Source organism: Polistes dominula, unplaced genomic scaffold (genome assembly GCF_049000335.1).
Source record: "Polistes dominula isolate Pdom_NZ unplaced genomic scaffold, Pdom_raw_medaka contig_29, whole genome shotgun sequence".
Classification (NCBI taxonomy): Eukaryota; Metazoa; Arthropoda; class Insecta; order Hymenoptera; family Vespidae; genus Polistes; species Polistes dominula.
The window spans coordinates 2,441,202-2,468,469 of NW_028300865.1; the positions used below are offsets into that span (position 1 = coordinate 2,441,202).

A 27,268-nucleotide genomic window follows, 5' to 3' on the forward strand; every position below is an offset into this window, starting at 1 on the left:
ACACAAAAATTTATCTTTTTTTTTGTTTTGTTTTTTTTTAAATCTTTTTACTACCATCCTAACCAAAGAATGTGATTTATTTTCTAATTCAAGAATTAACAAAATTATTTCTATTGTGATAAAAACAAAACAAAATAATGCATCAAATTATTATTATAAATATTACACGTAATAATTATTTAATTAATAGTTAAAAAAAATATATATTTACAATATAATTACAATCAATTTTAATTTAAAAATTATTATTTGAAACTTTGATCTGATGATAGAAATAAAAAAAACAAAACAATGTATCAAATTATTATTGTAAATATAAATAATAATTAATAATAAAAAATATACTTATATAACAATTATTACATTGTTATTATAAATATTACACGTAATATTTAATTAATTAATAATTAAAAAAAATATATATTTACAATATAATTACGATCAATTTTAATTTAAAAATTATTATTTGAAACTTTGATGTGACGATAGAAATAAAAAAACAAAACAATGTATCAAATTATTATTGTAAATATAATTAATAATTAATAATAAAAAATATACTTATGACAATTACTAAATTGTTAATATAAATATTACATGTAATAATTAATTAATTAATTAATATTAAAAATTATTATTTGAAACTTCGATGTGATGATAGAAACAAAAAAAACAAAACAATGTATCAAATTATTATTGTAAATATAATTATTAATTAATAATAAAAAATATACTTATATAACAATTATTACATTGTTATTATAAATATTACACAATAATAATTAATTAATTAATTAATACTACAAATTATTATTTGAAACTTTGATAATAAACACTTTCTTAATAATCAAATATACACGTGTACATACATAAGTAAATGGTAAATAAATACTAAATTATATTTCAGTAAAATATCTTCATATTATGAAGATCAAAACTTTGTATTAGTGTTAGAAATAGAATATGGTTCTCTGTATAATCTGGAGAAGGTATAGTAAGTCTGTAAAAGTGGTGTAAATCTTCTCAGTGGGTTACACGTGAAGTAATAGTTATAACACACGCACATACTACTCTATATATATCTCTCTCTTACCAACTAGATTATCTGCTATCTCAAACCCTTATTCCTTATGATAAGGAAGAATAAGAATAAGAATAAGAAGAAGAAGAAAGTAAATGCTTTCGAGAACATTGCGTTGTTCGCAGATTATCCTAGTAGAAATTTGGCTTCCTGTCGTAGACAGAATATTAAAACACTTCCATTTTTTAAAAAATAATTATTAACAAGATATTTTATTATATTTTAATATTAATTTAATTGTTCATCGAAAGAAAAAGAAAAATGTATCCAAAATGTATCCAAAATGTATCCAATGTAACATTTTTGAACAAATTTCAATCAGGCTGACAAAAGTATATTTATTATTATATTTTTTTATTTTATTTAAATATATATTTAATTTTATATGTGATCAAAATCATTGGATCGTAAAAACAAAAGGAAAATAATCTACTTAAAAGTACTTTGACAAGAATTACGAGATATATTTATGTGTTATTTACACGATCATTTAATCCAGTTTCCCCATTTTATTGTTAGAACGATAAAAAAAAAAAAATAAAAAGGTAAAAAAAATAAAAAATGTTCTAGCGACTAACACACGATCGCGTGACCGTCCCACTCTTTTCCCTACCCTCCCCCCAACTTCCACCTATAGTTTAAAGGTAAAATGGGTTAAACGAGTTACCATATCGTAGGTGAACGAGGGAAGCGGAGATTAAGATCCAAACTGAACTTAGCAGAGACTTTACTAAATTTGACGCAATAGTTTGCCTTAACTTTACTTGAGATCGTAAACCAGATTATTTCATACTAACTAATGAAGATAAATTACTATAACGTTACCGGGTTAATCAGATTGTTTTTCAACAAAACAAAAACTAATTTTTCCTTCTTTTTTACCCTTTCCTAAACCTTACCCATTCTATTTAATATATATATATATATATATATATATATATATATATATATATATATATAATCATTTTCAACTTTTATATTTGAAATAACATGGTTATATTAATATTTATTTTATATTCACAATTTAATTTAATTTTATTTTAAAATTGTCAGAAAAAAAGTATATCAATTGTAAATTAATATAAAATTAAATTTTAGTATATATAACTTTAGTATTATTAATATAATATATATATATATATATATATAAAATAGAAATATAATATTATTATATTAATATAATATATTATTATAATATAATATATAAATATAATTATAATAATTAAAATATTAATTCTAATATATATTATATTAATATTATAATAATTTATATTACAATAATATTTTAACATTATAATAATATTAATATAATATATACATATTATATTATAATAATAATATAAAATATATATGTACCATAAAATTTTCCTACATACTATATTTAAATATATATATCTACTACGAATAATAATATTAAATATTAAATAATCTAATAGAATAAAAATGAAGAATAAATTATAAATTATAAAAAGTGCAGATTAAAAGGTGATGAGGTACTTTAACCATTAAAATTATTAAAATTATGATCAAACCATGAATTTTTCAGAATATCGAACACGATAATGGTTCAAGTACTATGACACACGTAACGTTATCTATCCTTGGAAACCACAATCTATCTATCCTTTTCTTCCATTTCACTTCTTTTCCTATTTTCCTTCTTTTTCCAACTACCACCTATACGCGGGACACAATGAGACCCTCCTCCTCCTCCTCCTTCTCCTCCTATTTTCTCCTCCTCTTCCACCTTCGTCGATGGTCTCTCGAACTCTTGAAATATGGTTACAAGCTGAACGACCTCGAAGACCGGGAACACCTTACGATGTCCGGTCGGAATGAAACTTAGATTTTATTGCCGAGAACCCTGGAGTTTCAACGATTACCTCTCTTTCTCTTTCTCTTTTTCTCTTTTTCTCTTTTTCTTTCTCTCTCTAACAATTTTATGTACGATCTATCCCACCACGTATTCTCCCATTCTCCTGTTTTCGAATCTTACGTTCAATATCCTTTCAAACAGCATCCTACTATCATCCTAGCCTATGAGACTAGACCTAGATGGGGCTGAGAGGATAGGGGTTGATGGTACTCTCGTATTTTCTCATTCTCCCTTTTCCCAACCCTCGCCACTACCACTTCATCCCTCATTCTTCTTCTTATTATTATTATTCTCATTCTTATTCCCATTTCCATTTTCAAGTCTAGTTCTGATTTTCAAAAGCTTCATTTTCGTCAAGCTCGTATATAATGTTTGATATTTATTATTCATTCGTTAAAAATGAATTTTATTTTTTTATTATTATATTTTAATAGGGGAATTTAAATAGGAATGATGATGATGATTTTTTTTTTTTTTTTTTTAGTACTTACTTCCAAAAAACAACGGAAACTATAGCTGCCATCAAAAGTAGTACCACACCGCATGTGATTATCAGGGCAGTGCTTTGTAGCGACGGATTTGTGTGATAAGAAGCGTCGATCATCTGAAATAAATAAAGAACAAGAATTGTATTAATATAATAATAATAATTATTATTATTTAAGACAATGATATTAAAATGAAGTAAAAGTAGAAGAAGAAGAAGAAGAAGAAATGTTTATTGAATTGTACAAGAATGAAATACTTAAGAATTGTTTTAATATAATAAAAAAATTATTATTTAAAGTAAACGATTTAAAAAAAAATAAAATAAAAAAAATGTTGTGTAAAAGAAGAAGAAGAAGTTCATCGAGTTTACTATATCAATGTCAAAAAGCAACGTGATATTTCGCACTGTTAGGTATACTCGACTTTTACTCGCGACAAGTTTTCAGGAGTTCATTTAATACCCGTTGAACGAGGAGTTAATTAAACCCTTTACGTATAACTAAGTAAGTAAAAAAAAAAAAAGAAAAAAATAAAAAATAAAATTTACAAAAAATAAAAAAAAATAAAAAGGATGAGAAAGGAGGAAGAGAAAAAGGAAATGAGAAAAAACGTGTAAAAAAAAAAAAAAAAGAAAAAAGAATAAAATAAAAAAAGGGGATAGCAAGAAGCAAAAAGTGGAGGAGAGTGGAAAGGATGAAAGATGCAAGGACGAAAGCAAACGAGGAGTAGAAGGAAAAGGATGTGAGGGGTTGGTTGTGTGAAGAGTGGGGGGCTGAGGGGAATAGGAGAAGGTGGATCTCCGCTTTCCTTAATATTAATTACCGCCCCTGCTAATTACTTAATTTATTTAAGCTTTTCACGTATAAGTAAGATTTTTACATTACAACTCCAGCCGACGTGCGATACAAAGGAAAAAAAGCAGCCCCGATGAAAAAGTTAAATAAAAAGTTTTTTAATTTTTTTCCACCCTTTACCACCACCACTGTCAGACGACGACACAATCATTACTAACACCACCATCTTTTTTAAACGTATTCCCCGTAGGTCTTTTCGTGGTTCTCTAACACGAGGTTCTGATAATTTTGAATCTTTAGTAAAAGTCGAAAGACTGTACCCTACTAATTATTATTATTATTATTATTATTATTATTATTATTATTATTATTATTATTATTATTATTATACCATCTTGATATTAAATTAAACTAAGAATAAAAAGAAAATAATAATTCTACTTTCTTTTCTTCTTTTTTCGTTAATTTTAGTTAATGAAAAATTACTAGTATAAGAATAAAAAAAAACTTATCGTAGAAAACCGTGATTTTTTTTCCCCCTCCAAATTTTTGTAATTTGTTTTTAAACAATTTATATAATATTTTATTTGTAAATTTACTACTTGTACTTTTTAATTGAAAATAAATGAGAAAGAGTTAGTTGCTCAACATTGTTTCCAATTTCATAAACAATTCAGAAAATTGTAGTTAACTTTGAAAGTGTGTTACAGTGTTAACAAAAAAGTAATCTTTGATTTTATATTCTTTTATTAAAAATGAGTTAATGATATTTGACGTGAAACGTTACACACAAAGTTGCAGAAATATTTTTCTGAAACTGTGAAGTAAAAAGTATCAAAAAGAAAAAGAAATGGTTGTAGGAAAAAAATTGATTCGTATTTCAAATTAAATATGCACACATACACATACACACACACACACACACACACACACACACACACACACACACACACACACACACATATATACATCCTCTACATATATACGTTTTGTAAATTAATTATAACGCGAAAAAAATCTATATTTAAGTTCATATAGTTACAATCATCGAAGTGGACAAAAGAAACCGAACCGAGAATTCAATCACGAGAAAATAATTAACGAATATATATATATATATATATATATATATATATATATATATATATATATATATATATATATATGCATATGAAAAAAAATGCAAAAAGAAAAAGAAAAAAATTTAAAAAAAAATGAACTAACCCATGTATCGTAAATTGGTTTTTCAAATACAAACTCACGTTGGAAAATGATTAAGGTCGTCGAAGCATCGACGCGTGGACACAAAAAAAAAATTAGTATCCCTATCTGTAGAAAACGAGGAAGGACGAACCTTTGTAAGGGCGATTGTTAAACGAAATTACGAACTCAATGCTACGGGTTTTTCAGAGACTCGTTAAAAGAAACGAAAGAGAATGAGTGAGAGAGAGAGAGAGAGAGAACAAATACGTTTGAAAATTGCGATCTCGAGAATACCGACACAAACTCGTGCAATTAATACAAGCTTTATTGCTATACCAAAGAGAAACCAGAAGTGTTGTATTAAACGGATGGCATTACCGAATATATATATAATATATAAAAAAACAATTTTAACAAAGACATATATATATATCAGTATTGGATAATTCGAATTCTCTTTGACATAGGTTGGAATAATTCGATCAACGATATTTTTATATTACAATGAATTCCAGCTTGAATTCATACGTTTTCATCTGATCATTATTTTTCTATTTTTGTACTTTTCATTTTTTATTTAATAAATCATTCGTTCAAATATACTTATGATATATTTAATAATACAAAAGAAAATTATATTTTACATTCGTAAAAAATAGATATGAATTTTATGAGAAATAATAGTATAATAATAATAATAATAATAATAATAATAATAATAATAATAATAATAATAATAATAATAATAACAATAACATTTTACAGAGATGATAAACTTTTATAACTAGGTTATTACTAGGGGAAGTCAAATAACATGAAATCTTGGTAATATCGCGATAACTTATTTCCGTTTACCGTGCAGTTTTCAATCGGTTCATCGAACGATCTTTTTCAACACATACACACATATACATATACATATGTATAGAAAGGGATATAAAATATAGATGAATATATAGTGAACAGATCAATGTTGTAAAGAAGGTGACGAAACGATGATAGTAGTAGTAATGGGGTACCCCATACTAAAGGAATAACATCAATACATCATACTATATATATAAGTATTGGTGTTGCTTTGCAAGGGTGGTGATATCAATGGGTAGGTGTATTGGGGTGGCTGGCTGGCTGGCTCGTGTTACGTGTCGTGCTTACAAAAAGGGAAAGTGATTTTGATCCAAACGGGGGTAAAAATGGAGAAAAGAGAGAATATTTTTAGGAAGGAGAGGACTTCCTTTTCCAAGAGTACAACACAAAAAAGAAAAAAATATATATATCTAGTATGCTTTTATGTATAGGACTAGTATAACCAAGCAAGATGGGAAATAACCAACTCCCTTTAGTCCTCCTTTTTCTGTCGTCTTGATTCTTTGGGACTATTTTCAATCGATTGGTTATGTGTGCTGGTTCCTACTACTACTACTACTACTACTATTATAATATAATATAGTAGTATTGGGTTGGTAAATAAATGATTGAATATAATGATTGAAATAAATGATTTTCCTGATAGCTGGCTTTTTAAAATCAGCAATGATTTAGTTACTAACCCGATAGTATAATATAGTAGTAGTAATAGTATATATATGTATTTATTATAGTATTATATAATATATATATAGTAATAAGCATAATAAATAAATATATATACGATACTAGTTTAGTAGTAGTAATACTAGTAGTGTATTTTATATTACATTTAAGTACTAGTAATACTAGTAATGTATTTTATATTATATTTTAGTAATAGTATATATATTTATTTTATATTATATTTAAGTGATAATATTAGAAGGGACCTGAAAGAAATAGGATACGAAGACCGCGAATGGAAGGATTGGGCTCAGGGATGGGAACAATGGCGGGATTTGGTATTTGCGGCAATGAACTTTCGAGTTCCTAATGCCGATTAATAATAATAATAATAAATAATAATTATATTTAAGCAGTAGTATATATATATATTTAATATTTTATTTTAGTAGTGGTATATACGTATATTTTTTATATTTTATTTTAGTAGTAGTATATATAATTTAAATATAAATATGATATTATTTTAGTAGCTGTAATACTAATACTATAGTTAATATTACATTTTTTAGTATTATATATATAAGTTAAGAAATGTTGATAAAAAAAATGTAATAACTATACTATACATAAAAATAACTATACTATATATAAAAATAAGAAGGACACTCGTCAACGTAAGGCAACGAAACCAACCAACCAACAACCACTACGTTATCCTCCACCCCTATCATCACGATAAGATTTCTATACACGTTGAAGAAAAAAAGGTAAGGTAAAGTAAAAAAAAAAAAAAAAAGAAAATAGTTAGGTGAGAATATGCCGCGAGATAGGAATATATTGTGTTACACTCTTGTCGTTTGGCATCGGCCCAACGAAAGCAACATTTATCAAAGGGAGGAATACTCTCCCTTTTTACCTCCTACCTACCCTTCTTCATCCCTGCACGCACATAGTACGCACTTATTTGCGAGAATGACTTTCCTTCTTCTTTTTCCTTTTCTTCAAGGAAAAACTTTTCACTTCTCTTTCTATCATTTCTTTTCTTTTCTTTTCATTTTTTTTTTCTATTTTCATCTCACTTCAGTGAAAGAAGCAATAGTAGTAGCACGTTTCCTCCCCTTTTTTCTCTTCAAACCTACCTACCCTTCCTTCCTTCCTTCCTTCCTCCCACTCCTCCTTTTTTTCTATCTTTCTCTTTCGTTAGTTTTCTTTTTTCTTGGTTTCTGTTCGTCTCATTTTCTCTTTGGACCCCTTCGCGAAAAGCTCATCGCTCATCATTACGAAGATATTAATGGCGTTGGCTAATGGATTCAGTCTCTGAGAGAGAAAGAGAAAGAGAGAAAGAGAAAGAAATAAAGAGAGAGAGAGAGAGTGTGTGTGTATGTACCTTCAGTAAGAGAATCTTCTCTTCTTCCTTTCTATTCTATCTATTCCCTTTTCTAACTTACACTCCCCCAAACTCCTTCCACTCACCCAACTCCAACTGCCACCCTTTTTACTCATCTTACCTATCTACCTTCCTACCTACCCCTCCTAACAACTTTTTCTCCCTCTCTTTCTCTCTCTCTCTCTCTATCTCTTTTGCTTGCTCGAATGTTTTCTCTTCAACTCTCAGAGTGAAATTTGGAAAATAAAGCTAGTCCGGATGATGTATCGTTTTTAGCGTGAGTTCGTACCTAAACAATACTAGAAAGATAGACAGTTATATATATGTATAAAGAAAGAGAAAGAGGAAGAATTCGAAATGGTTTAGTAAAAAAGGTTGTTCCTTCATTTGGAAATCTCATTTTCGTTGTAAGGGTGCAAATAGAAAGAGTACAAATAAAAACAATAGAATAAAGATGAAATAGAACCAAATACCAAATGAAATAAAATAAAATAAATATAAGAACAAACATTTAGATTTGCAAATTTTCTATTACAATTAAATATAATATAATAATATATATATATATATAAATATACTATACTTATACTAATAATATAATATTAATTATACTTATATTAATAATATATACTATATTTATACTAATAATATAATATTATATATATAATAATATATATATATATATATAATAAAACATTTATATATATTTATATATTATTAGTATATATAATTATATTAATTTTATATTAATATTATTATTTTAAATTTATATTTTTAATTTTTAATTTTAATATTTTAAATTCTAATATTTTAAATTAATATATAATTAAATTTGTAATATTTATAATAAAAGTATTCATATCGTAAAATAAAATATTTGTGTTAATTTTATTTTCTTTTTTTTTTGTAGAAATGTAACCAGAAAAAATATAATTTATCTAGGAAGGTTTTTTCATTCATAACCATAGAAGAAAATAAATTTTATTATTATTATTTTTTTTTAATAATTTTTTCTACCATCGTTATCCTCGTTATAGTGATACGCCCTTATTCTTAGAAGATTCTCATTTTTTAGTTTTGGAGCTTTTACATTCGATTTTCAACGATCTTCCATTATGTGAATACGCAAGGATGCTTCCTTTAGTGGTTCCTCCGTTTTCAAAGAACAACTCAGATTCAATTCTGCGGTTTCTTGAAAAAAGAGAGGATTTTATTTAAAAAAAAAAAAATAAACAGACAAAAAATGATCATTTAAAAATGCACAAAGAAAGAAGAGAATAACTGGAAAGAATATTTATTTATAACTGGAAATATAAGTTTCAGTGGAAAGTCAATTTAAAAAAAAAAAAAAAAAGAAATAAAAAAAGATAAAACTAAAAAGCTCTGATTGAGACGATCGAATGATTGGTCCGAATGATCGAGCACTTTTCAAACTTTTGTGAGTGGCAATAAAAGAGTCAGAGAGAAAGAAGTTTTCAAACGTTGATTTCTTCCTCGATATCATTCCGCCAATTCGAAATGGTCCTACATTTCAAAATGGTTATCAATCGAACAAAAAAAAAGAAAAAATGTCAATGAAAAAAAAAAAAAAGAAAAAAAAAGATATTGAAAAGAAGAAAAAAGAAAAGAAAAGAAAATGAAAACCCTCTCGAAATATAATATGCAAAAGAAGAAGATGGATCTAAGTAAACGAGGAAGATAATATTTTTATCGATTATCTTCCTGACTACGTCGTCGTCATAGTTCGTAGTATTCGTTTTCCCATAAAAATAACGTTGAAATAATGGATTTCATAATCCTCACACGAATAAACGACCATTTTATTGACGTTATATCCACCAACACGTTAGAATATTCTGACTTCATCTTTTATCTTTGAACTTGTTCAAAAACTTCGGAACATATTAAAAGACTACGATAACTATTTTTGTGTGTTTTTTTTTTATTATTTATTTTTTATCCTTTAAACTTTAGTTTATTATTTCCTATTTTATTTTTTTCTTCCATTTCTATCTTCCACCTTTTTTTTTTTATTACTACCATCATCACTTTTGAACGTAATTTAAATGACATATTGCAAATAATTAAACTTCGATGGTTTACCACGATTAAAAATTGTATCACCAAGAGGATGGGACGAATTTTAAAGAATAAGAAATCACAAATAATTATTTAATAAATAAATATATATCCTTAATAAGGTTGTTGGTTAATAATATTGTGGAATGATAATATATATCTTTTTAATATATATAAATGACGTGTCATGTTGTTTGTCCGCAATGGATTCCTAAACTATTAAACCGATTTTAATCAAATTTTGCAAAATGTGTACAGTTTTATCCAACTTGAAAGATAGGATAATTTATATCTCAATTTATTACGAATTATTTGTTGTTTATTAACAAAGAGTCATGATTATCTCTGTTAGTTCGATAAGATTCTAACAGATAGCGGTATAAGGTAATTCGTTGACTTACAGACGTTGTTTATCGGACTGATTGTGAAAATAATTTCTTATAATAAAATAAATATTTAAATAGAAATTAGTATTTCGTAGGTAAATGAAACTGAAGGTTGTTAGAACTATGAAAGCAACGATCGATAACAAGAGTTCGAGTATCCTCTTAATGGTGTTCACATGGATGGGCTAACGATACCATCGAGACGGTTTGCTTATAGATTTTTTTTCAATGATTCTGTTGTTTCTTTTTTCGTCTAATTATTCAATTAGTTATATCGAGTAAAAGGAATGAGAAAGAAAAGAAATAAAGACAATATTTAAATTTGATTCGTAAATTTGTTAGGAAACAAATTTGTAATTTTCTTTCATGCACGCGTAAACCTACCACAACCATTCCCAACCCACTAGCATCACCATCGAGGGGGTTGGTTTTAGGTTGTCATCTTGATTTGAGAACGCTTCGATTAATTAGCATGACGTCGTTTAATAAAGCTCGAGTGAACAACAAAGGAAAAGACGTATAGAAAGTTTAAGAGGAGAATCAGGAGAAGTTGGGATGGAGGGTGGAGGGTGGAAAGTGAATGAACGTGTGAGTGAGAAACAAAATTTTGCTATTGTTCTCTACCTGTCCTCTTGTTTCTAATCGATATTTCGTAATAAGATCTTTCAAAATCTAAACTTCAATTAGAGTATATATATATGATTATTATTAAAGAAAGAAATAGAAGATGATTTTTTGTTCCCTCATTTTTTTTCTTTGTAATTAAATCCCCCTACCTTTTATTATTTTCCCTCCCCCTGTTGTAATCGATATTTCGTAATAAGATATTTTCTTGATATAGAAACTTCTCGTTTGAGTGTTATATTATATTATTCAAGCGTATAATATATAATCCCTTTTATAATTTATATATATATATATATATATTAAATGGGCCTTTATTAATTTTTATACATATATATCAATTATTATTAAATATATAAAAATTTATAATTTTTATATATTAAATATAATAATTTTATATATATATTAAATTATAAGTTTTTATATATTTATAATTATATATATTTATTATTTTATTATTTATTATATTATAAATTTTTTATATTATATTATATTATATTATGCTATATTTTATTATATTATATTATATTATAATTAGTATTTTATATATTTATAATTATATATTTTATATATTTTTAAATTAATAAAGGCCCATTTAATATATATATATATATATATATATATATATAAATTATAAAAGGGATTATATATATTATAAAATTATATTTATAGATAATACTAATTTATATATGGTAATATTAATTTAATATATATATTTAATAATATATATTATAATTTATATATTGAAATAAATTTTAATATTAATCTATATATATATATAATATAAATAATACATATTATTAAATATATAATAAATATGTATATTTATAATTAATACATAATTTATACAAACTAGTAATATTTAAGTTACTACTTTTTCTTATCATTTCATTTACCAACCTTATTTTTTCTTCCTTACTTTAAATTTTCCTATGAAGATTCTTGGATAGGATAAAACGATTAACTTTTCCTGAAATGGGTCTAGCAAGCTTGTAAGCAAGTAAGTAACCCATGATTACGATTTTGTAAACTTGTCAACGACAAATTAATCGTTTGTAAATAAAGTTAATTTATAACACAGTGATATATAGTAACCAATTGGTTATAGTTTCATTTTATTCGTTCATATGAATCTCACGTTGATGGTCGTATTATAGACTTGAGTTTAACAGTTAAACAACATAGGTAACATTTAACGGACTTCTATATAAGCTATGGGAATTATTTATGGTATGATATGATAGATGAGAGTGTATCCATAATAGCCAACCCACCCCCGTCCCTCTCGACTAATCTGGCTAATCGTTATGTTTTCCCAACCTTCGAAAAGCTTACAGTTTTGGAAAATTGATGAAAGAGAGAGAGAGAGAGAGAGGAAAAAAGAAAGGCAGAGAAAGATTAACCTTACTTTTTATTTTTATGGGGAGGGGGGTGGTGGTGGTGGTAATTTTTTTTCCAATCTATTTTATTACGTTCATATAAAAAATAATTTTTTTTTAATTTAATGATTGAAAAATATTTCTTATCAATATATGTTTTTATTATTATTATTATTATTATTATTATTATTATTTTTGCAATTCATTTTTTGTAAGTATAATACATTTATTATATACTTCGTTTTTAACTGATAAAACAATTATTTATTAATTTCACTAACGAATTTTGAAATAATACGAATGCATCTCGAGTTACGATTATAACAATTTGTTTAATAAATAATATTATATCAAACAACGGATATAATAAAACTGAAATAATTATTCGGATAAATGAGAATCGGGTTAATCGAGGTATGTTACCTTGTACAAATAAATATAGCAAAATGTTCATTGAAAACAAAATAGAAATTCGTTAATTATTTAACGAATCAAACCAACAGTATAATGATAAAACAATATATAATATGAATATTTAAAAATACATTGACAATATTTATATTAATAACAGATAAAAATAAAATATTATAATTAGAAGTATATAAATACTAAATGTCTTCATTTAAATATTCATTCATCACAGAAAATAAAAAATAAAAATAAAAATAAAAATAAAAATAAGAATAAAAATAAAATAATAAGCAGGAAGTATAATAAAATATAAATCATAATATTCATATTACCGATTTATAACAATGGCGGGAAATGAGAAAGAGGGTTTGCTCGGTTTCCTAGTAGTTGTAATAGTAATAGTAGTAGTAGTAGTAGTAGTAGTAGTAGTAGTAGTAGACGCATTACGCGAAGTGAACAGACATTGGTCACGCACGCATGCATTGAAAATCGTCTAGTTGATTTAACAATTCTCTCGCGTTGTCCACCAACCCCGTTCTATCCTCTCCCTTCACCCCCTTTCACTACCCCCACCCACCCCCTCTTCTGCATTTCCGTTGGAACGGATAGGTCATCCTGTTACGGGGACGCGACGGGTATTCTAATTACGCGTTTGTTCGAAAATTTACGCTAGCGCGTTACGTCGTAACGAGGACGAGTGTTTACGTGAATATGTTCAACCAAACGAATCGTTAAGAGAAAATCAACGTTATTTAGCCCCCCTCCCCTCCTCCTCCTCTTCCCCCTCTTCTCCGTCCTGTCCTTCCCATACTCTTCCTACTATCCCCCACTCTTCGTCTCGTCTCTAAGTCATTTTAAATTTACAATTTACACGTTACACGTTTCTACGGACACGGATTACTGTAAATGTTTTATTATACTGGATATATATATTATTTTTGTAATGTTTCTATATTTATGTCTTCTCCACCACAGTTTTTTGGTTTATCTTCTTTTTCCATTTACATTTTTTCTGTACAAAGTTGATTTAATATAACTCTAAACTAATCTAGGTAATTATAACAACACACAATTACAATAGAATATATAAAATAATAATACACGAAAAAAGAAATAAAAAAAAAAAAAACAAGGTTAGTAATGTCATACGTGATTCTGAAAAAAACGTGAAATAATTGAATTTTAGTACAACGCCATCTATTGAAAAATTGCAATACCTAGAGATCTATATAACCTCTAAATAAAACAAATCTTTAAATTAGCGATAAAAAATACAAAATAAACGCGGTAAAAACTATTCTATATCCTAAGTTGAAAAAAAATCATATATATTAAATATATTTTTATAGGAAACAATAATTGCAATGATATAATTTCAATTAAATATACATTAATAAATTGATACGATGATTATACAAAATATACAAATATATTTTGATCATATATATATATGGTGTTACTTTAAAAGAAATGAATAAAAAATATAATAATAAATAATAATAATGATGATGATAAAAGAAATAAAAAACAAAAATGTAACTAGTATATAACCATAAAAGATACTAGACAATTATTTTGCAACGAATCATCGTTACGAGTTACTATCCTTTCCTCTTGTATTTCTGAACGATACACCGAACGGACAGGACGTATCCTTTGTACCTTTCATATACCCTTTTCCTCTTTGTCCCTTCGTGTCCTTTTGAAATCGGAGTCTTTATGTCCTGGCAAGGGTTCGTATGGCGCCCTGCAATTCGCATCTCTACCCACGTGTTTCTCCAATGAATGGCCTTCGAAACGAGCCAAAGTGGCATACCTCATACAAACGAACGAAGAAAACCAAACGAATTAATACAATCACGTACAATTCTTTGACTATTGTTATTAACAATGTATAATACATTTTATTCCTAACTATAGAAAATAAACTAATCATATTATTTCAGAGAAACTCAATTCGTATGTAGTAGTTTCCCCCCGCCCCCCTTTGAATCAATGAATATAATTATAATACATTTTTATTCAAAATCTAATAGAAATATTTGTTAATAAATTAAATATATATATATAATAATAATTAATAAATTATAAATATATAATATCAAATAATAAATTAAAAATATATAATAATAAATAATAAATTAAATATAATATTTATTTATTTATATTTTATATTTATTAGATTTACCAGAAAATGGTATATTATTTTACTATATTTATAACTTTATATATAACTTATATATATTATTATATATATATATATATATATATATATATATATTATTATTATAATAAAATTTATTTTTATAATACCAAATAATAAATTAAAAATATATATTACCAAATAATAAATTAAAAATATACAATACTAAATATTAAATTAAATATATATAGTACTAAATAATAAATTAAAAATATATAATACCAAATAATAAATTAACAATATAAAATACCAAATAATAAATTAACAATATAAAATACCAAATAATAAATTAAATATAAATAAAAATAAATTATTAATATAATAAAATATAAATATTTGAAGTTGTGGTATTACGTATGATCACAAATTTTAATTATAAATGTATGTTAAAATAAATGTGTTCATACATATTTAAATAAATTGATATGTGAGTTAAAAATTAATCTATGTTAAAAACAATGATTATAAAATATAATATTAAATGAAAAAGTATATATTTTATAATACACTATTCGTTTTAAATGAGAAAAGAAACGTTCTCATTATTTTTGACTTTTGTAACATTTCAAAGAATCATTCTATACCGAGAAAGTTTAACGAGTTGTTCTTTAAAGAGAAAAATTCTAAATTTACTTGCACCCCCATCCCCCTAACTGAATGTTGAGCTCTGGTTACCTGAGAATATAATATTTTCATACCGTATATTTTAATTTTCATCAAATTTTTCTTACTTTTTACACCGATGGTATTATTATATTATATAATATTACTTTTGTTTATTTTATTTTTTTTTTTTTTTTGATAATTATAATTAAACACACACAGAAACACGTTATAATGTTATCGATAATTTATATATATATATATATTTTGATTTTGATATCTTTTTTATAGAATAATTTAAGCTTGATTACTTTAAAATTGGAATTTAAATATAGAAACACGACAGATGTATCCTGTGACATGTCTCTCTTTCTTTTTTCTTTTTCCCAACGTTACCTCATCGAAATTTGGTTCATCTGCTTTGCTTTTCTGGTTACAATATAATCGAACTCTTCAAAAGAATACAAAAAAAAAAAAAAAAAAAAAATTTCTATTTAATCCGAGTTTTGTCGTCGGTCGTCGGAAAAAAAAAATCAGAATCGGTGATCGTTCAATTGTATGAAAAAAAAAAAAAAACCCAATTCGATAAGTTCGATCGTGCGTAATAAAGTTTGAAGAGAATGATGAAACGAAGGAAAGAAGAGAAAGAGAGAGAGAGAGAGAGAGAGAGAGAGAGAGAGAGAGATAGAATGCACTATAAGAAATGTAAGAGAGAGAAAAAAGAGGGGAGGTTTTCTTTTTTTTTTTTGTCGTCATAGTCGCAGAAAAATACCTAAGCTTTCATCCTCTAGTGAGTACTATATATATATTGCTACAATTCGCATAAAAGGATCGTCACCGATGCTGAAATTTGTTCCACCCTTGAATGATACGTTTTTTTTTTTTTATTTTTTTTTTATTCTTCTTCTTCGTTTCCACAAATCGCATGAGAAGGAAAGAAAAAAATACTATTAAATAGGGAATAACATAGGGATACTTATCGGTGACAAAAGCACAACGAAAACTATGATGTTTGCTTCATGGTAAATCCCCCCACCCCCCACAAAAAGGAACACTAGGGAATCGTGTATTTTCAATGGAATAAAATAGAAATAACATTTCAAAAATACTTTCACATAATTTGTTTTTGATTATGTTATAGTATTCTTTTTCACATGCATTTATCCTTAAAGATTTGTATTGTAAATTCAAGTAGGATTTCATGAATCAATGATAGAATCGATGATAAAAATAAAAAAAAAACTTGTTTCATTTCGAGCGAATGAATTATATAATTCAATATTAAAGAATATCATATTACCAAATAATTGATGAATGTAAACTTTTCCCCCCTCCCTCAAAAAAAAATAAATAATTATTATTAATTAAATCCAATGACAATGATATTTACATACGTTTCCCCATACACATCAAGAAAAGGGATTTTTCTTTCTTGAAATAACGTAAACGAGTGTTATAATCAAAGAGCAAACCCACCCCCACAATATATATATATACACACACACACACCTGTATAGGTATATACACACGTGAATGCACATTTTCAAACTTTCCAATCCATTTTCACTCGATATAGGGAAGAACATTTACGTTGTCTGTTTGTTTTCACACTACTACTACTACAATAACACAACAACAACTACGAATATATTTTTACTCTTACACCCTATATATATATACGTGATTTGTGATTCGACGAGAAATCCAACTGCGAGATATCGAAGCTCGTAATTTTCGTCCCTACCATCCACTTTGAAGGGATCTACCTGAACTAAAGAGAGAGAGAGAGAGAGAGAGAGAGAGAAAGACAGAAAAGGGTGAAGGGAAGAGGGTTACAAACTACAAGAGTTAGGTATCATATCGCACGAAGTTTCCACATGAAAAAGGGCTGCACGAAGGGCTTGGGCGGTTCGTAGATATTCGACAAACATCTATACCACACTTCTCCGATTCGAAGGGGGTGGGCTAATGGTGGGGATGAGGGGATGAGTATTGGGAGATAGAAAGAATAAAAGGGAAAGGGAACTAGGTAGTGATAGTGGGGGTAGAGGAAGAGGACAAATTCAAAATGGGGAATTGGAAGAGTGTTTAACGACGTGGATAGGGGGTAGAAAGGGGTGGAAAGTAGAGAGGAGGGTTAGTAGCAGCAACATTCCGGACGTGTTTTAATATCGCCTGTCATTTCGTCCACACGACCGAATTCCTTTTCGAGCACGATGAATACATACATACATATATATGTGTGTGTGTACTGTTTAAAAATACCACCCCTTTATCTATCTCTATCTATCCATCTATCTTTCTCTTGTTCTCTCGTTGTTTCTTTCTTCCTTCCTCCTTTTTGTTTGTTTGTACTTTCTTTTTTTCTTACTTTTCCCTTTCCCTTTTTTTCTTTTATCTTTCACACAATGTTATGCAACATAATTGTCAATATAACTGTAACAATCTAAACTATTGCAAATATACAGAAATAAATAAAAATAGTAAGTGATATTATAAAGGATGAAAAATTTCAACCCTTCTCCTACCCTTTCCCTTTTACTTTCCCTTCCACCAGCTCACCAAACAACCACCCATCTTTCTCTCTCTCTCTCTCTCTCTCTCTCTCTCTTGTTCTCGCCCACCCTTCTTCTTTTTCTTCTGGCCCGAATTGTTTTTGATATTCGAAACGGAACGAATCTCGTCAAGCCTCGGCGAGCATTTTCGTTGCTCCACGAAACGAGCGTAAACGCATTTCACCGTTTTCCCTTTCGCGAATCCCACTACCCCTTTTTGTATCTCTCTGTCTCTCTCTGTCTTTATTCCACCCTTTTTACCCCTTATACATCATTTATCCCGTCACTATCTTCTATATATATTCCCTGTATCTGTATATCTATCTTTCTCTTTCTATCTTTTGATTGTTCATCTTCTCTTTTTTACGATACATGTTTTTTACACACACACACATATATATATATATATATATATAAATATATATACATATACATGAATTAATTTTTCTCATCTGCCAACTCTCTTGTACTTCGTTCATTTTTTTGTTTTTTTATTTTTCTTTGTTTCTTCTTCTATCACCCCCTTTCTATCACTGTCTCTCTCTCTCTCTCTCTCTCTTCTTCTCTCACACACACACTTTCTAACAAATTTTACATTTATTTACAACATTCTAAAGCTTGTATGGTTTATATGGTGTATTTTATTTTATTTTTTTTTTAAATTTCCATGCTGCGTTTTTATCATAGGGGTAGGGCCTTTTTCTTTTTTTTTTTTTGCAAAAATATTAATCGTTCGACATTTCTCTACATTCTCTATCCTTCAACCCCAACCATCCACCCATTGACGATTTTTACCAAAAATTTGATTCGGTTTCTTTTTTCTTTTTTTTCCAACCCCCTTCCCTTAAATTTTTTCTACTGTACTTTTCGTTTATTTTTTTTTTTTTTTTAGTTACTTGTCCCGTTTTACTTTTCTCTTTTTTCTATTTCTTTCTAGCTGTCGGATTTAATCGGCGGAAATTCAAAGCTCGCCGCACGTTTTTCCTCTTAGAAACATTTGTTCTGTTCACCTATCTCCTTTCTTCACCCTTTTTCACTTCTTCTTCCTTCCTTCCTTCCTTCTATTTTTTTATTCTTTTTTACCTACTTTGGAACACAGGAAGGAAAGTGGATTAGCAAATGAAAAGGATTCCTCTCTCTCTCTCTCTCTCTCTCTCTCTCTCTCTCTTCTCTCTTTCTTTCTTTCTTGTAATTCGAGAGAAAGAAAATAAAAAGAAACCTTATGGTAATTTAGTTTGAATATACGCAAGCAAGCGAATTGAATTAATTAGCAAAATTGATTCTAAGATTCTTTTAATAATTTATTAACCATTCCAAATTATAAAAACAATCTATTTGTATGAATAAATAAAAAAGAATAATTTTAATAATTATCCTTTTTTTTTTCTACAATGTTAAAAATACATTTGTAATTCTCTTCTTCTTCTTCTATAATTTTTTATCATTAATTTTTTATACAATTATTCAAATCTTTCTAAATATAAAAATTATACTGAAATGAAATGTGTTAGTGTATAAATGTTGATGAGATTGTTTTTAAAAGAATGGATTTAAAATTTAAAAGAAAGGATTGTTGAATGTATGTCATCGTTTAAAAGAAGAATATAAACTCAACAAATTGTATTCACTTGCACACATTGATCATTTATATATATATATATATATATATATATATATATATATATATATATATATGTATATAAATATATGTATGTATTCGTGGACTAATTTCTCGCGTATTTGTTTTCATTATTATATGTTTTATTTTTTTTTTTATTTATCCTTTTTTTTATTTATACGCTAAACGTTATGCCAACGGCAAAACGTTGATTCAATCTCGTAATATGTTTTGACTTGATATATATATATATATATATATAGATATATAAAATACCATGAAAAATGAAAGATCCGTTGAACGAATGGAAAAAACAAAAATATATATATAAACAACAAGTTGATAATACAATACAGGAGAGAATGGTATAATAATACATTTTTTTCTTTTTTTGATCATTCAAGCCTACCTTTTAATAAACATGTTTGTTTCTTTTAACGTTAAAATAAAAAAAAAATAAAAATAAAATGGTTATCTTTACTTAATGATGTTAAGTTGAATTAATTAATGAGTAAATTTAAATTCAGTACATTTACAAAAGTTAAATTATCAAATATACAGAGTGGAGTTTTAAAATAATGTAAAATGTTAGAAATTATTTCAAAACTAATTTATAAATAATATTTATTTATTATTTCTAAACCCTCTTTTCATTTGTTTCAATGTAAGTTTTGCAAAATTATTAAACAACCTTTGAAAAATTTCTCATACCATTTTGCATCAAGCTCACAACTTTTCATCCCTTTCTATACTTAATAAAACATTGAACAAAAAAGAAAAAAGAAAATAATGAATGCAACATTATGAATTAGTTAGTCGACGTTTGACGAAAGATTTGAGATGGAGATGAAGTGATGAAATGAAGTGAAGTGAAGTGAACCGAAGTGAAGTAGTATATCCTGAAGGATAGGACAGGACATAATACCGTTTCACGACGCGTGTTAATGTCCCGTTTCGCCACGTTAATTATCCGACACGTCGGGAACAGATCGCATTTAAATTAATCGACGGTAACTCACGGCAGCCCGTCACTCGGTTAACCCAACAACAACAACGATCGATCGATTTTCATTTTCATTTTCACCGTTAGAAAAGAATTCTTTTTTTCTTCTTATATTTTTTTTTATTTTTTAAGAAACATATCTGTCTTATTTATTTCATAATTTCCAATATTTTTATATTGAATTAATTGGATACCATTGATTTGAAATTTGGGATTGATTTCAATTATTTTGTTCAATAAACTAACTTAACAAAATGCATAAGTTAAACATTATGTAAGAAAAATAAAATATTTTGTTTAAAATAGCAAACAGGTGACAATGATCGGTGACGTATCTCGTTCATCTTAACTAAACGATGATACCACCATCACAATCACCACCACTATCATAACCATCCCCTTGATCGTTTCATCTTCTACGAAGCAAAGACGAATTCAGAACGTTCTCGAAGTCGACAGGATTGAAGATTAAAGGGAGAATATATATCCGAGAAGGCGGATCGCATTCCTCTTCTTACCCCCTAATGATCCCTTTGCTGGAAGATCTCGAATATCACTCGGTCGGTAAAGAGGATTCGTGCGGAATAAACGCGGCAACCTATCCGTGCATTTATTTTCATGAATATAAGGGGGGAAAATCTTAACGCTAAATCCATCCTGTTCTTTCTCTCTCTCTCTTTTTCTATTCATTTTTATTTCTTTCATTTTTTTTTTATTCATCGTTTGGTTTATTAACATCTTAAAATTTGAAAAATTCCTAACCTAATTTACACCAATCTAAGTTCGAATTATATATTTCTATTTATATTTAATAACAATTAGTTAAATATTTATTATATTTTCATTGACATAATTACCGAATGATCTTCAACAAATATTAAATAATTCAAAACTGATTAAAAAAAGGAAACCCTGATGCAATTGTAAACCTAAACTAGACTTTAATCTCTGACATAAACTTTAGTGTCTCGTCTCACTTGGTTACAGTTAAACGTTCGAAATAAAAAAAAAAAAAATTAGAAAAAAAGGAAGATAAAAGAGAAGGAAAACGGGAAAATCTTCTTCACGCGTATCTAGCACGGTTCTTCTTAATTGGAGTGAGAAAATCTCGTTGACCCTATCCTAGAGAAGAGCAAACGAAGTAAAAGTTGCTGGCATCGTGTTTAGAAAAGGTAGGATGGGAACAGGAGAAGTTGGAGGGGGTGGTGGGGGTGGGTTTGGGGGAATTGATAGTAGCTGTGATAGTGTTGCTGATGCTGGTGGTAGTGTCAATGATGGTACTTGGTCGAACGTGCCTCATCACGATCAAACTCACCCCGTCAATTCTTGACGGCATGGTATAAAAAAAAAGGGAGAAGTTAGAAGAGTATTCGAAGTTAGGGGTAGGGGTAGGGGATTGAAAGAAGAAAGAAATACGGTCACGTACGTCTACTAGTCGAATTTCTTTCGAGATACCCCATTTTATTTTACTTCTTCACGAGAAAATGACGAGAAGTTACTTAAGAAAATCCATCGAATTGGATCAATAGGAAGACGGAAGTTAAAGTAAACGTATCGTAAAAAGGGGTTGTTGCTGGTTAAAATTGCATTAATCCAATTACCAAAGTATCATCGTGATCTAAATAAAGATAGAATACGATTGAGAGGGTGGATGAAATGGTAATTGGTATTGCAAGATTGTTGTCTTAAATCTATCATGCTTTGCGTGTTGTTATAATTTATTATATAGTTTAGAATTATTTTAATTATTAAATCAACGTTTTATAACAAAGCCACAGCATATCTTTGAAGAAAAGTTTCAGTATTGTATTTTCTTTCTGTTTCATTTGCAAGCTTTCCATTTCACTTGCAAGCTTTTCACTCTCTTAAATTCATCAAAGACAAGGGAGGTGTGTTTCGAGGTTAAGACTCGAAAGAGGAAAGTTTAACGACGGTTAACTCCTTTTATCGAGTTATCCTAGAATCGGTTGATACGTCAGGAGTGGAAGTGAAGAAGAACGTGGAAGAAGCAAACCTAGAGTAGTAGCTCGTGCCCAAAACCACGAAGGGAGACTAAAGATCTAAGGGTCTAAGGAGAAGAGGTGATGCTTCTTCCCTCTTCCACAACCTAAAAGAGAAAAGGAAAGGAAGGGAAAGTTTAGGTTTCGGGTATGGGTTTGTAAGAGAGAAGAAGAAGAAGAAGATGAAGATGAAGAGGTGAAGGTGAAGAAAAGGAAGAAGAACACAGCAAGAGCCCAAGAGCAAGATTCGTTGAAGCTTTCCTACTAATCGTTGTTCCCTTTAGCCGCAAGGTTGGTAAACCCTTTTCCACCAACAGAGACTGACAGAGGAGAGAGTGAGGGGGAGGGAGGGACTCGTCCCTCACGTTTTCTCCTTCAACGATCCTCTCGATCATCCTCATTCCTCCTTTCCTTTACTTCCTATCTTCCTCATTCGTGTTCCAACCTCTCTTTGATTCCCACGAGACCAACGGTGTCCCCCCACAATGGTGGTGGTGGGGCGTCGACCGAAAATGGATGACGTTGGTCGTAGTAGGAGGAAAGGGGGGATAGAGAAGAGGGAAAGGGTTTCGTTCGAGTTTCGGTTGAGACCGAACGCGGCTAAGTTTTCAAGTAGTCGCGTCTACGGAGTTAGAAGTGGCATTAATTTCTACCCAAGTAGGATAGACGTTTTTCGGGTGAGATGGTGCTGGTACTGCTGCTGATGGTGGTTAGCTTTTCTTGGGAACGGTTACTAAAGAGAATATCCAACCGATTCATTTTTTTTTCTCACTCCTACGCTTCTTCCTCTTAACACTTTAACTTTTCATTTTTATAATGTTGATTTATTTGATAACAATCAACTTGTTTTCCCATAAATGACATCATTTATCACTGTATCACCTCTAAAGATTTTAATTAATTTATCATATTCGTATGAACAAAAATAAATGAAATCAAAAGTAAATGATCAAATGAAGTGTTTAATCAAATGATGTGTAATTTATTCATTACAATCTCATTCCTAACGTTTTAACAATCGATTATCGAACTATTTCAACTGTATGGTGATAAGGGGCACAGGGGAGAGGGAAAGATCACGAAGAATCTTTTAGGGCATATGATGAGAGATCTTCAGCCGTCGTCGATTCATACTGAACGATGTTAGACAAGGGTACGTTACATTATTCACGGACTACCAACCAGTTTCTGACGTCGTCGACGTCATTGGAATCTGTCGACTGAACGTTGAGTACCATGAGATTAGGATTTAAGCTTAGTCGTTCAACACACCTGTGGTGCTGCACAGCTGTCGAAGAAGAGACTTCCTTTTACCTTCTACCTTACTATTCCTAGCTCTATTCCTATCTCTTCCCTTTCCCCTAACCCTTAACCCAATCTATCTTAACCATTTTTTATGTCTTTTTAACATAACACTTTGAATAACGTTTTAGTATCTAACAAATTAAACATAATTTATGGTTTAGGATAGGATAATTTGATTATTGTATTGTGCATTAAATAATTATATAATAATTATATATATATATATATATATGTGTGTGTGTGTGTGTGTGTGTGTGTGTGTGTATTAATGTATAATATTTAATACATATATATGTGTATTAAAATAATATGTTTTTTTTGGGGGTGTTTTTTTTTTTTTTTAATAAAATATAAAATAAGATAATTAATCTTAAGTGCCTATGTTTGTCAAGAATTATTTATATAATTAATTTTTAATAATTTTAATAACATTATTATTATATTCGAAGATTTGATTACTATCCCAATACCTTTCATTTATGAATATAAAAAAAAAGTTCATATTTGAAAAAAACAGCTAACAATATCCCATTTTATTGTTCGTTGTTATACTTTAACAATGAAAAAACGTTAACAATGTAAATCAATAGACTGTAAACGTAAAGGATCGTTTACGCACTGTATGAAAGAGAACAACGATTGGCCCGGTTCGTTAACTTTCAAATCGTTTTTTTTTTCCAAAATGAAATTTATATATATATAAAACTAACGTTGAGATATTTTTATTTTCATGTTACTTTTATTATAAAATAAATTCTATATATATGGGGATGAATATACAGCGTGCTATAGGATACAAATATTGTCGAATAATTAAACGATAATACGTGAATTTATATTCCGATAAAGATGAAGAAAAAAATATAAACAAAAAAATTAACAAAAAAAAAAATAAAAAAGGTAGAAAAAATTGCACAAATGTCCAATTTCCAAAATGTGAATTAAAAAACAAAATTGGAATGGTAACGAGTGAGAAATAATATTTATTTATAGTTTTATATTTTAAAGATGAGTAAGAAGACATTAAAGATTTCTTAATTATATACTTGTTTATTAATTTTATTTAATTATATTCGATTTGAATCGTCTGAAACATGGCACAAGTAGCAGCAGAAGCACCACAAGCAGATTTTACACGTTCGAAATTGGAATTGGACGATTAATCGTAGCCGTTCTACGAAATCGACTGTGAGAAAAAGTGAGATAAATATACGTAACTTTTCTATCTCTTTCTCTCTTTTTCTATATATATATATAAAAGTGTGTGTGAGTGTTCGAGAAAGAAAGAGAGAGAGAGAGAGAGAGAGAGAGAGAGAGAGATAAAACTACGTAGTATTTGCGGTGTAGTAATCTAGATTCACGATTAAAAGCCTGCTGGTAGATATAAAAGTTGAAAGTGTGATGAGAATGAGTTTGTATATGTGTGTATGTATAAGAGAGAGAGAGAGAGAGAGAGAGAGAGAGAGAGAGAGAGAGAGAGAAAGTATTGGCTGAATGTTTCGTCACTAAATCGTTTTCGCGAGAGAAAAAAAAAGGTTTGGAGCTTTTGTAAAGAGCGACGAAAAACGTCGGCGACATTATTCACGAAGGACCATCGACGCGTACTAGAAGGGTACACACTGGGTATGAATAATTTAAGGGATTTTATACATGTATATATATATATATATATATATATATATATATATATCTTTTTATCACTTTTTTTTCATTTTTGTATTTGTGTATTATATGTACTTGGTTCTATACTTATTATATTTTATTTTATTTTTTTTTTTTAGATCGAAAAGGGGTTGGAAAATAAATAAGGGAAAGAGAGAGATAAGAAACACTGAATTTTGATAAATAATAAATAAAATTAGAAATAGAAAATAAGAATAAATAAATAAAGAAACAAAAATAGAAATAAATACATATATAATAAATAAAATTAAAAATGGAAAATAAGAATAAATTAATAAAGAAACAAAAATAGAAATAAATATATATATATATATATATATAAAATATAATATAAATAAATAGTAATAAAATATATATAAATATAATATAGATATATATTAAATTAAATTAGAAAAATAACAAAAAAAAAAAAAATGAGAATAAATAAAGAAATGTAAAAATATAGAAAAAGTATTTGTATTTTTGTTTCTATATATGAAAAAAAAAAAAGGAATTAATTTGAATGAACAATACGAGAAAAGTGAGATACGTGAGAGAATTCGTGGAACTAACGTGGTTGAAGAATCCGTCTAATTCCGTGGGTTGTTTTTCAGATTTGCTTCTTTTTTTTTTCTCTCCCCTAGAATTTCCCATTGGAGATGCATCTCGTTGGTGTCGTCGTCACCATGGTGCCCGCGGTCCACGGTGTTTCTACGAATGAATGCTTTTCTCGTTTCGCTCTTTTCGAATCGCGTCACCAACCAACCAACCAACCAACTAACCAACGAACCAACCAACCAACCAACCAACCAACCAACCCAACCAACCAACGAACCAACCCTTCAACAACCACCACCATCACACAACTACTATTACTTTCATTTCATTCCCTCTCACTAGGATTTTTCTGCTTTTTCTTTTTCTTTTCTTCTTTTTCCTCCCACCCCTTCTTTTAAATCTTTTTTTTTTTTATTATTGGATAGCGTTATTCCCAGACAAGGTAGTTCGTACCTACGTAGGTATGGTATGGTACTAACTGTTAGTAGCAGTTCTCGTGAGAATACCGATCGATTG

At 28.1% G+C, this 27,268-nt stretch overlaps 1 protein-coding gene across 4 annotated transcripts in view; it reads right to left on the minus strand.

Annotated features, from left to right (window-relative positions):
• Window positions 1-27,268, minus strand: part of pxb (putative Hedgehog signaling attenuator pxb) — a 367,180-nt gene that overhangs the window by 43,441 nt on the left and 296,471 nt on the right. For all 4 annotated transcript variants that reach the window (XM_089170132.1, XM_015321056.2, XM_015321057.2 and 1 more), the window contains one exon: window positions 3,449-3,561. In XM_089170132.1, the coding sequence (XP_089026258.1) occupies window positions 3,449-3,561 (113 nt within the window). The remainder of the gene's footprint in view (window positions 1-3,448; window positions 3,562-27,268) is intronic.